At 36.4% G+C, this 12,798-nt stretch overlaps 1 protein-coding gene across 1 annotated transcript; it reads left to right on the top strand.

Moving 5' to 3' along the window:
- Positions 1-6,397: 6,397 nt before the first annotated feature.
- Positions 6,398-12,665, top strand: LOC137392048 (dnaJ homolog shv-like). Its single transcript, XM_068078660.1, has 7 exons — positions 6,398-6,474; positions 9,377-9,758; positions 10,766-10,908; positions 11,268-11,387; positions 11,488-11,620; positions 11,898-12,057; positions 12,166-12,665. Exons 1-7 carry the CDS (start codon positions 6,404-6,406, stop codon positions 12,237-12,239), a joined length of 1,083 nt encoding a protein of 360 aa, XP_067934761.1. The 5' UTR covers positions 6,398-6,403; the 3' UTR covers positions 12,240-12,665.
- Positions 12,666-12,798: the final 133 nt, after the last annotated feature.

Here is a 12,798-nt window from a genome sequence, read left to right as displayed (position 1 = left end):
CTCATTTACCGTGGTTGGCAATTGCGTGTACAACTATTCAAATGGACTTTGCATGTATACAAGTGATATACATTATCCGGTTGATAGAATTATATATTGTTTGCTACTACATGAATGGCTCTCATGTTGCCCAAGTTGCTATAGCCATCTATTTTCCAACCAACTACCTAACTCTGAAGCATATATGTAATGTTTGCCTCTGTTGAATATAAGCAGTCGAATTCCATTTCTTAGGCTTAAGCCACATTGTCAAAAGCTTAAATGATAACCTGAAGCGATCTGCTTTTTAAAAATACAATTGTTCAAAGCTAGTCTTAGTGCTACCTATCTAAAGTTGGGTAAATAGTATACTGAAATGCAAATTACAGTCTGTAGTTACTGTTGTGTTTACATTTTATGCTTTGTTTCCTGTCTAGTGATGCCCGCATGCGCTCATGTTACCTGTGTTGAATGCTTTTCCTGTTAGTAACAAAAAGAGAAATTGAGAACGATATGATTCATCCAGTGAATACTAGTGGATCTAGTGAATAACAATTAACATCCATAGTGCTGTACATAAAATTAGCTACAAGGAGGTTGTTACCTGCGTTTCTTATGTGGCAGTAATGCCTGTTGAACTTTCAATACCAAATTTTGAGGGGACGGAAGTTAAATCTTATTTGGAAAGGCTGGAATACTTTGCTGTAGCGGGTACTGAAGATGGTAAAAAAGTGCCTGTGCTGCTTGTGGGCATTAGTACGGCGCAATAACAGACTCTAAGAGATTTGGTTTTACCTAAAGTACCCAGGGAAGTTGCGTTTGATGACCTAAAGGCTCACTTGACCAGTCACTATGGCAAACCAAGAAACCAATGTTTAGAGAGAACGCAGTTCCGTATGATTACTAGAAAGGATGGAGAGTCTATAGCTTATTTTGATGTTTGTATTTGAAAAGCAGCCAGATACTGTAACTTTGCTGGAACTTTGAAAGACAATTTATTAGAACAGCTTATTTCTGGAGTTAATTATCCAGCTTTAACACGCAAGTGAGTAGAGAATGGTGATGACAAGACATTGGCTGCGGCTGTAAAAGTGGCTGGTACTATTGAGCTACTTGATGGAGGAGCTTCGTACACCATGCCTGGTGCTACTGCTGCTGTAGCTACTAGTGGGATTGTTAGAGTGAGTCATCCTAAACCTACCTATTCATCACTGAATGACGACCACGGTAACAGTAGAGATAGTAAGATGGTGTGCTTTAGATGTTCGAGGACGGCATAGGGCCAATGATGAAAGCTGCCTTGCATGTAAAAAAAACATGCCGGACATGTCAGCAGGAAGGATATTTCGCTAGAGCCAAGTACAGTCAAACATGGATAACTCGTCCACGGATAGCTCGAACACATGGATAACTCGAACGGTTTCTTTGGTCCCTTCCCACGTATCGATAAATTGCTATAGATAACTCGGCCTCAACCCTGTTAACTCGAACAGTTTTTTGCCCAACAGCTACCAAGACGGTTGTTATCGCTTTAGAAAATCACTTTATTCCAAGTCATAGAGGTAAACCTCAACTTTTCGTAAATCATAGGCGTCGTTATTACCACCGTCGGCAAAATATTTTTGTCAACAACTTTTCTAAAGGTTTGGTGAATTTTAATTTTTACCAAACATCTGCTTAGCGATTGCCTTTTGGAGGCATGGAAAAGTGAGGTGACCTTCGCATAAACTTCAAGAAAAATCGGTAAAATTGATCTCGGTTAAAACGCTCAAAAGAAAAAGACGTCTTTTCTTCTGAGCACTTCAGCAACGATCAAGTTTTGCCAATTTTAATCTAAAAAACGTCCTGGCAATAACATCACCTCAAACGACAAAACAATCTTAAGTGATAGAAAAATCTTCTATACTTTTTGATAAAAAAGTTTTAAACTTTACATTAGAAGCATTTAATTTGAAACAAGCCATTTATGCTTTTGATTTTTATTATAGTTTGTATATGTGCATGTATCTACTAATAAATAAATACATGGACTTGTGACAGTGCTCTGATAACGTGAACGCTCTGATAACTTGAACACTTTCGCTCGGTTCGCACAAGTTCGAGTTATCCATGTTTGACTGCACTGTCAGAAGGAAAAGCCAGCATCAAAGACTAATGATATAAATGAGGAACCTGTTGACACTGACGCTATTACTTAAGATTCTACTTCTGCTGTTGACAACTATTTGGGACATCAGTTCGCAGTTAGTAATGAACTGTGTGGTACTAAAACTCCTAAGTGTAATGGTATTTTAATGGTAATGGTCAATTTAATACCTTGAATACTGTTAATGGTAACACTACTACTGCTACGTTCTTTGTTTTTGATGGTAATGCTTGCAACTTACTAAGCGCTGATACGGCTAGCAAACTTCATGTTTTGAATATAGTTCATGTTTGTAGCTTGATGAAGACTAACAATGCTAATTTAGAGACATTTGTTAAGGCTAAATACACAAAATGCTTTGTTGGTGTTGGTAAGCTGAAAAATTTTCAGGTAAAGCTACATATAGATTCTAATTGTGAGCATGTAGCCCAACCAATCCATCGTTTGCCCTTTAGTTACAGAGAGAAAGTAGAGAAGGCTTTGTCTAAGTTGATTGATGAAGATATCATTGAGCTAGTTCAAGTTTTAGGGTCGACTTGGGTTAGTCTGTTGATAGTTGTTCCCAAAGGGGATGGTGAAGTTCACCTTTGCATTGATATGTGTAGGGCTAATACAGCTATAGTTAAGGAGTGCTACCCTGTCCCAACAGCACAAGAGATATTGGCTGAACTGAATGGTGCTCAGGTGTTCTCTAAACTTGATTTGAGGCAAGATTCTTTCAGTGTGAGCTTGAGCCAGGATCACGGGACATTACAACATTTGTAAGTCATACAGGTTTGTTCCGCATGAAAAGACTTGGGATGGGTGTCTCAGCTGCACCAAAGGTCTTTCAATGCACAATTCAAAAGATTCTCATTCGGCTTAGTGGTGTTTTGAACATGGCAGACAATATAGTTGTTTTTGATAAGGACAATGATCAGCATAGAGAGCGTTTTTTGCAAGTCATGGCACGTTTATCGGAATGTGGTCTAACATTGAATGGTCCTAAATGTAGCTTTAGTTTAAGTTCTATAAAGTTTATAGGTCACATCTTGTCTAAGTATGGTATTTCTCTGGACCCGTCTAAGATAAAGTCGATTCAAGCTGCTAGAAGGCCAGAAACGGTAACCGAGTTGAGAGGTTTCTTAGGTTTGGTTCAATTTGTAGGCCGATACATTTGTGACTTTGCTACAGTTGCCGATCCTCTCTGGGAGCTGACTAAGAAATCTGTAACATTTAGGTAGTTGAAAGTACACCAGGACGCATTTGATAAAATCAGAAAGCTTATGAGTGCTTCTCACACTCTTGCATATTATAATAAAGATGCCCCAACAGTAGTTGTAGCAGATGCAAGTCCTATTGGGCTAGGTTGTGTGCTATATCAGATTCAAAATGGAGTTTCTAGAGTTGTTGCCTATGAACACATATGCCTGTCAGACGTAGAGTCTAGATACTCTCAAATAGAGGGTGAGGCTCTGGGCCTTGTGTGGGCTTGTGAACACTTTAAGATGTACCTGCTTGGTATTAAATTTCAGTTAGTCGCAGATCACAAACCTCTAGTTGATATGTTTAGTAATCCCAACTCAAAACCAACTCCCAGATTAGAGCGCTAGAGTTTGAGATTGCAGGTTTTTGACTTTGTACTTGAATATAGACCATGCTGCAATAATATTGCCGGTTCCCTTTTACGTCCAAGTGGGTCTAAGAATGATGTAGTTGAGTCTCTGTGTGATGATTCCTATATCTGCTCTGTAGCTGAGGCTGCTATTCCATACGCTATGAATTGGTCTGACATTCAAGAAGCGGCAAACTGTTGCCAGGAGACACAGATGATACATCAGGCTCTTAAGTCTGGAGATCGGCGGAGCCTGTTCTCTGCTGTGGTTAAGTTTCTGAGGAATGAGCTTAGTAGCTGTGATGGTGTGAGGAGATCGTATTTTTGTTCCTGCTAACCTTAGAGAGAGGGTTTGGGTTTAGCCTATGAGGGACATCAAGGTATAGTCAAAACTAGCAAGAGATTAGGTTTGAAGGTTTGGTGACCTGGCACTGACAAGGAGGCTGAGGTTTTGTGTTGCAAGTGTTTTTCATGTCAGATAGTAATAGTGATCTTCCTACTTTTATTACCCCAACCAAATTTCCCAAGGGTCCTTGAAAATTCTGGAGCGTAGATCTTTTGAGTCCTTTGCCTGATGGTAGATCTGTACTAATGATCATTGATTATTATAGTAGGCTATTTGAAGTTTGTTTTCTGAAAAGCACCAAGTCTGAAAAAATTATATCCTCTCTTGAGAAAAGATGTTACCCAAAGATGTTAAGGTCTGATAATGGACCACAATCTATCTCTCAGAATATTGACTTTTTCCTTGCTCAGTGCGGTATTAAGTGGATTTTTACCACACCCATCTGGCCTCAAGCTAATGGTGAACTGGAGAGGGCAAACCGCACTATTCTGAAGGTTCTTAAGATTGCATAGGCAAGAGGAAAAGACTTGGAAAAGGCTATGATGGAGTTTTCTATGGCTTATAAGGATACGCCACATGTTGCAACAGGTAGAACCCCCTATTCTCTGATGTTTGGCCGGAAAATGAAGACCAAACCTCCTATGGTGACCGACTGCGTAAAGAGCACAGATGAAAAGGTATCTGACTCCGATGCTCTGTATAAGTACAAGATGAAAGAGTCTGCAGATAGAGGTGCACAGATCACTCCATATCCCAGGGTGATACGGTACTTGTGAGGCAGGAGAATGAAGGCAAGCTGAACACCGCGTATAGTCCAGAGCCATTCTAAAAAGTCGTTGTTCAAGGATCAGACATGGTATTTGCTAGTCCTTCTGGTAAAGTGTTGAGACGTCATGTGTCAGTAGCTAAGAAATTGAACTCTGGTGTTGAGAAGTCTGGAGAGTTTCAGTCTGATTGCAGTTCTAGCCCTAGTTGTAGTCTTAGTTGTAGTCCTAGTCCACATGAACGTAAATTACCAGTTCGATTTAAAGACTTTGTGATGAATTGAAGAATTAAATACATTCATTCTGGGTATCTTTGTTTTGGTATTGGTACAGTAGTCTAGCTGACTTATTGTGCTAATTTGCTTTTACTCAGCTCCACTTATTGCATAATATAGAAGGCTCAATTAGTACTCAAGTTTTGCATACTCTGTGTTTGTATTACTTACTATTATTTTAATTGGCTTCACACTGTGGTGTTTATTAATATTTTTAGAACTAGTTTTGAAGGGATATTGTGTTTACATCCTATGCTTTTTCCTGTCTAGTGATGCGCGCATGCGCTCATGTTACCTGTGTTGAATGCTCCTCCTGTTAGTAATAAAATGCGAAATCGAGAACGATATAATTCATCTAGTGAATACTAGTGGATCTAGTGAATAACAATTAACACCACAGTGCTGTACATTAAAACTACCGCCTAATATTTATGATGCGGCGTTGTTAAATATGTCAGTATCGTCTCAATTTAGAACAACATAATCTAATTTGATTCTAAGTTTTTGATAAATCATTCTTCATTCAAAACTTTAAAACTTGACAACCAGCTATTGCAGTAATTAGGTCCATTTTTTTGAAATCCCAATCATCAAGTCGATATTCGTCATGCCAATGATATAGACCCCCACCACCATTTATTATTGGTGGGGGACTTATATCATTGGTCATACCGTACAAGAGTATCACAGAAAAATAAAGATGTTCAACTATTGCTGCCAACTCAAAGTAGATGCACACATTGGCAAACAAAAATGCTTTGTATATATGCTAACTCAATGTGATAATATCTTTGTACCACCAGTCCAATGTGAATTGCAATACACATACAATTTGCATGAGCAAAAAAAAATTAATTTATTAAACAATGAAAAATTGAGTTAAATTGAAAACAACCAGTTTTTTGATTTGTTTAAAAAACCATGATTTACCAACTCTGATTAGTACCAATAGTGTACGAAAATCGAATTAAATCTCACGCGATGCATCTACACGCGCTGGATCAAATGGCCAAAATCGGCTTTGCTCACGTTTATGCTTTCCGCAAAACAACAATAGCTTTAGTTTCTCGATTGTATAAAATTAGTTATTTATAAAACTGACATGTCATTGTTAATTAAGAGCACAGGCTATTAATTGTCAAAGCATGCATATGTTTAGTTCCCACGATCGATAATGTCGGCTTTCCAAAGAGCCACCAATCAAATATTACTTCCTTTAATAGATAAGCCAATCGTGAAAACACAAGTTTGTTTACGCGATTACCCACAATACCCATTACACTGTCGTGTCACAAAAAGATGGCAGCCTCCGTAAATGTGCTAGTATTTCTGTCTATTTTTTCATTTTTGATCTTATATGCTCTAGCTGGGTAAGTCTGCGTTTCTATTGAACAGCATTTATTTCAAAATGATTATTGTAACAATTATTTTATAAAAAAAGTTGGGTCTTTGTCACTTCAAAAATAAACTCTTTATGTAGGGCTATAATAACCGGGAGGCAAATACTTCATTTATTATTATTATGAATGTTTATTGAGTATTGCAAACCAAGTATATAAACTCTTACAGAATAAATAACTTTTTGTAAATACAATGAGACTGGTGTACAAATACTCCAATAGTAAACACTTGCTATTATTCAAGATAGCGAACGTTAAAGTAGTTTATACAAGTACTAAAATAGGTTAATGTAAAATTTGTTTGACCACAAGCCTAGCAAAATACATACCAAAGAAGTTAAACAGCCGATAAAGGTTTATGTATGTATATAAAGTGATAATACGGGATTGTGTGTAATATTTGAAATGCCATTAACTTCATGATCATTGAATTGAAACAACTAAATATTGAGTTAAAAGTCATACTGTAACACGACAATGGGGTGAAGTGAATGAAAGAGCGAGGGCTGGGAAACTCTGGGGCTTTGCCGAGTGTTCTACAGCTCAATTGCCATTTTTGGTGAAACTGTCATGACTTTGTATTGTATTCATACCATTTTCGCAGTCTTGTAGTCCACACATTGACTTGAAATGAATCCAAAATTAATCTTATAGGCACTATGAGTTCTTTGGACCTTAACTTACAAATGTATTTTGTATGGCGTTCAAGAGAGTCATATGAACAACAATCAAATTTAACGTTACATCAAATGGTCAGATTTCGTGACTGAGTGTTTTAGTCTGTTAAATCGTCACACCTTTACATATGCAGTTGATTTGCTGCGAGGGTTGTTTAATAGGCCAAAATTTCGGCATTTTGAAGCAAGAACACATTTGTATTTTATTTAATTAATACATTTCACAACTTCAGAAATTTAACAATAAGTACAGATAGCATTTTCGCAAATACGTTTTATACAGCTATGTACAAAATTCAGTGTAGAAGACTAAATTACTAGTAAAAACTAAATTATCAAAGCAATAATGAAAACGTTTTATTATCACTCTTATCTTCAAGTTAGAGACAGCCGAGCAAAGGTGTAGCCTTCATAATACTGGAGATGAATAGTGCATAAGTAGAGATGTTGGTAGAGAAGTGGAACTACTAGTCTTATGTATACTACATAAGCTTTCAAGTAGAAGCTTGTTTATATTTTTCATTTAATCTTTTATTATTGCCTTCAGCTTCTCCACTTTTGCTCTTTTGAAGACCCTCTCCTTTTGCAATACTCACTTTCTTCACAATCTCTCCTAAATAGCTTGGTAACGATGTTCATTCATGTATTTCTATAATTTCTTCCTTTAATTTTCTGTTGAGCATTTCTTTCATCCATTTATCACCACTAATCTTCATAGGTACATAATTTTTTAATTGAAAAAAAAATGAATGAAGCACTTCACCATCAAATTAGTTAAAGATTAGCTGTGAGCATAAGTGCCCAATTTACAAAGTAACATCGTTTTAGAGAACCTTTGGATGTTTTTTGTTAAAAATTACTCTGGGTATTTAGTCGATATTTGTTTTACATTGTATATTTCACTTGAGTTAATAGAAGCTTCAAACAAAGCTTAGGTTTTGTTCGCTTTGTTATTTTTATTCTACGTCTTTTGCACACGCTCTACCAAAGTTTGACACATGACTTCTTTTGCTCAGTGTCTTTTTTTATTGCTTTGCATTTTTCATGATACCCATTTCCTCTTTTGCTTTTCCTACCTGCCAAGAAGTGGATCGATTGCAGCCCATTATGTTCAAAAGACTATCTAGATTTTTCACTACAGATGTAATAATAAGCTCATCGATCACACAATATGTTACGCTATGGCTGGTTAGTAGATAGCAACTACTTTCTTGGTGGGATTCATAGCCACCATACATTAGAAGTCAAAATTCTCTATGATCGTGTTCAGTCATATACATGTACTTTGGTGGGAGAGGGTGTGTGTAAGACAGGTAATTTTTTAGGTTTTAGATGTCACTGTTATAAATACCAAACAACTTATCCTCAAAGGTGCATGATGTGATGATTTTTATTTCAGCATGTAGTTTTTTAAAAATTGATTTCGCCAATGTTAATTTGTCATCAGCTATTAAACTAGTTAATACACAACTTCTGTGTAAGTTGAGTTTAACGATATTGAAAGGTGCAGAATCGAGTGATGATTATAATAGACGGGTTACCATCAGTTTAGCTATTATTAACTAACATTATTGGAATTCTTTAATTTAACGATGTCTCCCGAATTGGCCAAGTGGTAGGATGGTTTGACATTGACTCACTTGTTAAAAACTTCATTCTATTCACTTCGTTCTCTCTGAAATTGTGTAATAAGACTTTCCTTGGTATCTCGATTAATTTTTTAAACTGAAGCAAATGTGTTTGCAAATATCTTGATTATCGAGTTCATAAGGATGTATGTTGTGAGCATCTGTTATTGATTAAGAAATGTCTATGTACAAAACACAGCTCATTGTTGGGCCGTCGACCATAACATACCATAGGTGTATAGTATTGTTGTGCGTGACTTACACTAGGCATAAGTCAGAGACTTAGGCAAATTATGATTAGAGTTGATTAAGTGAATATTTTGCTAACTTTATTGAATAAAGCAAAATTTTATGTATGACTGCGTTAGTTTTTTGAATCTATGCTTATATGAACGCATATGAACTAATTTTTTGTAGTCAAACAATTTTTTACGCAGAAAAATGAAGGTGAGGTCCACAAATTTATATAGTCCATAAATTCACTGTGTAAATAATTTTATGAAAGATTCGTTGTTTTATTGCTTCCAAGAATCAGACCGTGTCAATGTAAACATGTGACTGTTGTAGGCGTGATTTTTACAAGATATTAGGAGTGAACAAACATGCCTCAACCAATCAGATTAAGAAGGCATACCGAAAGCTAGCGAAGGAAATGCATCCAGATAAAAATAAGGATGACCCTGATGCAACCACCAAATTTCAAGATTTAGGTGCTGCGTACGAAGTGCTGAGTGATGATGACAAAAGGAAGAAGTTTGATCGGTGTGGTGAAGAGTGTTTGAAAGAAGGAGATGTTGGTGGGGGAGATCCTTTCTCTAGCTTTTTTGGTGACTTTGGTTTCTTTGGTGGGAGTAATCGACAAGGCGAGAGAGAGATTCCAAAAGGAGGAGATGTTGTGATGGATTTATATGTCAGCCTAGAGGAGATGTACAATGGCAATTTTATTGAAGTGAGTTCTTTATAATTGTCCTTTTGTAAATTAGTCACAATTCCATTGAACCAAGCATGCGAACCTTGTTTGCATGTGAAAATTTAAGAATTTCACAAAATTGGCAAGCAAGACACACATTTACTTTTAGCTTTTTACTACGCTAAGAGTGCTGTAGTAGATTATTGAGTGACTGTGGAAACAGTTCCTTCTGACAAATGGTAACCTGTGGAGATGAACTGATTCACATTCCAAAGAATTGCATCTTGCTGATATTGTTTCATGGTGTCTTCTCTATGGTTTTAGATATGTTTTGCAATACATTTTACAGGAGTTTGTAATAATTCCAAAATTTGGTTTTAGAAATGTTTTTTGTTTTACAAACATCTAGTCATGAGAATTTTTAGATGGAGTAATTAATAGTTTTTGTTAAAAACTCTGTTTATTGATTACTCACCGAAGGTTGCAGTTCATTCAGGCTTTGATGGTGACTGCTACAAAACTCCTCATTGCAAATGACTAATGAAAATGAAACAGAAGAAACAAAGACACAGACGCATGTTTTCATGCGTTATTTTTCTGGGATACTGTAATTGTTTCATCTAATACTTATTTTGCCCCTGTGATCCTTCACCATAATTTATGGACAGTTACCTGGGCGTCAGCCTATGCCATTATTTAGGCAGCAAACACTGCTAAACACTCCAGTTCCCTTAGTCGTAACATAAACTTGAATTCACACACTCGTCATTAAAAGTAGCACGAGTTCTCATTTGCCTTAGTTATTATGACTTTTAAGCCGTTTGTCTGGTGTTGAAGCATTCTATAACTATGAAAATATTTTTAGTATGCAAACTTGTATAAAATTTGCATTTTACTGGCTCATGCTTGCCCTATTAACGCTGCTCATGGAGAAATTATTGTTGGATTCATCTCGCATGATTAACAGCTCATAATTAATTTCTCAAGCTTATATAAGGTTGAGAAAAAAAAGGTTGCTTATATAAAATGCAATCCACACTACATAGGTTGTGAGAAAGAAACGTGTGCCTAAAGCAGCCAAAGGGACTAGACAATGCAATTGTCGACAGGAAATGATAACTCAGCAAATAGGCCAAGGTCGATTTACAATGACACAACAGAATGTATGTGATGAATGCCCCAACGTCAAGTGAGTGCTTCTTTTTACAGTGTAATAAGAAGAGATTTCTTTTAATTGCACTTATATATCGACAAATAAGGCATCGATTGCTAAAAATGGTTTCTGAACTAGACTGTTTCATCCTGAGTAAAAGATTTTTAATAGGTATTGACTGTGCATCAAAAACTACCACACATCAGTTTTATTTGCATTAAAAATATATAAAACTTAACGTTTCGTTATTGTTATGTATTCCCTTTTTTGAATTAAGGTCATAACTAAACTGATTTGCTCTGAGATAGCTGCCATTAAATATTTATTATTTTTACTGCTGAGATTGGTTTCACTGGTTCTTAAGCAAACTTGATTAATACTGAAATTCATTTCAGGCTGGTGACTGAGGAAAGAGTGTTAGAGGTTGAGATTGAACCGGGTATGAGAAATGGCCAGGAGTACCCTTTTGTAGCAGAGGGTGAGCCCCATATAGATGGAGACCCTGGAGATCTGAGGTGAGTACCGGCCTTAACAACATTTCCCAAGCATAGCATAACTCGGTGTGTATTTGATGAGCAGTGATGGATATTGACTCACTGTTACTTCTTCAATCAGGTTTCGCATCATACAACAGAAACATGAGAGATTTGAGAGAAGAGGCGATGACCTGTTCACTAATGTCACTCTATCTTTAGTTCAGGCCTTGAATGGCTTTGAAATGTACATCCCGCATCTTGATGGCAAAAAGGTTTGTTCTATTTACGCTGTATAGAATAATAAAATAATCTGTCTTAGAATTATTGTTTGTAGTAATTTCATTTTGTTTACTGCTTATTGTTCTGTTAATTATTAGCCATAGAATTACTGAGCTGCAGTTAGACTCGATGTCACTATTCCAGTATGTATTCCATCAGTAGCCCGTAACTCTTATTTGGGAACAAAGAATTAATGCCTTATTTTTACCAAATTATTTTAGCTTTATGATATGCAAGGTATTTATAGGCTATGCAAACACATTTATGCAGGTAAAGGTTGTTAGAGAAAAGGTCACATGGCCAGGCGCTAAAATAAGAAAGGCTGGGCAAGGTATGCCCAACTTTGAGAATAACAACGCTAGAGGATCTCTATATATTACATTTGACGTCATGTTTCCGAAGGTTGAGCTCTCCGAAGAGGAAAAGAAAGGTAGCACTGCTAAATATATCTCAATTCCATCTCATATTGTCATTAGTAATACACATAATGCATTCAGATATATTCACCTTTGACATGGTCTCTTGATGTGTTTTTCAGCTGTTTTCGCACTGCTCGATTCAAAGTATGACAAGTTTGAAAGCAAAGCGTATAATGGACTCCAAGGATTCTGATCCACTCTACAACTCCTCTCCCTCTCTAGGCAATTTTATCTGCTGTTACTCGAATATATTTCTAGGATTATAATTTGGATTCATATATATCCCACTCAAGGGTCATGACTGCACAAATTTCTCATATTTAGGTATCGCCTGTATTATAGACTAATGCAACACTCGTAATCACGACTGATATTCATGGCACACATTGTCACTGATCGCTTGTATAAAATCTTTTCCTCTCATGAACAAATCTATTCTCTGACATGTATTTGTGCCCTTGTACTCCATGCTCAACTGTTGTGCAACAGACCTCGCTGTTTTTCGCACAACATAGTTCCAACACGCAATCATCAGTTTTGTTAAAACTCGTTCTATATTGTTCGTGATTAATCCCATATAAATATAGATGCCCGTGTGAAGGTCGTTCACAATATCACATTCTGTAAACTGTATATTTATTACTGTTGCGTGTCATAGAAATATGTATATCTTTCAGACATCACCAGTGTAACAAATAAACATAATATTTGTACATATTTTGATCGTTTCAGTCAATGTATGCAAATAACTG

This window comes from Watersipora subatra, chromosome 3 (assembly GCF_963576615.1).
Source record: "Watersipora subatra chromosome 3, tzWatSuba1.1, whole genome shotgun sequence".
In the NCBI taxonomy this organism is placed as follows: domain Eukaryota; kingdom Metazoa; phylum Bryozoa; class Gymnolaemata; order Cheilostomatida; family Watersiporidae; genus Watersipora; species Watersipora subatra.
The sequence above is the reverse complement of the archived record's forward strand: the minus strand, read 5'-3'. Positions and strand labels throughout refer to the sequence as shown.

Excerpts from the sequence above, each read along its gene's own strand:
- LOC137392048 (XM_068078660.1), top strand. The coding sequence starts at position 6,404 with ATGGCAGCCTCCGTAAATGTGCTAGTATTTCTGTCTATTTTTTCATTT. Across the intron at positions 11,621-11,897 it reads CGCATCTTGATGGCAAAAAG|GTAAAGGTTGTTAGAGAAAA; the intron begins GTTTGTTCTATT and ends ACATTTATGCAG. Across the intron at positions 12,058-12,165 it reads CTCCGAAGAGGAAAAGAAAG|CTGTTTTCGCACTGCTCGAT; the intron begins GTAGCACTGCTA and ends TGTGTTTTTCAG.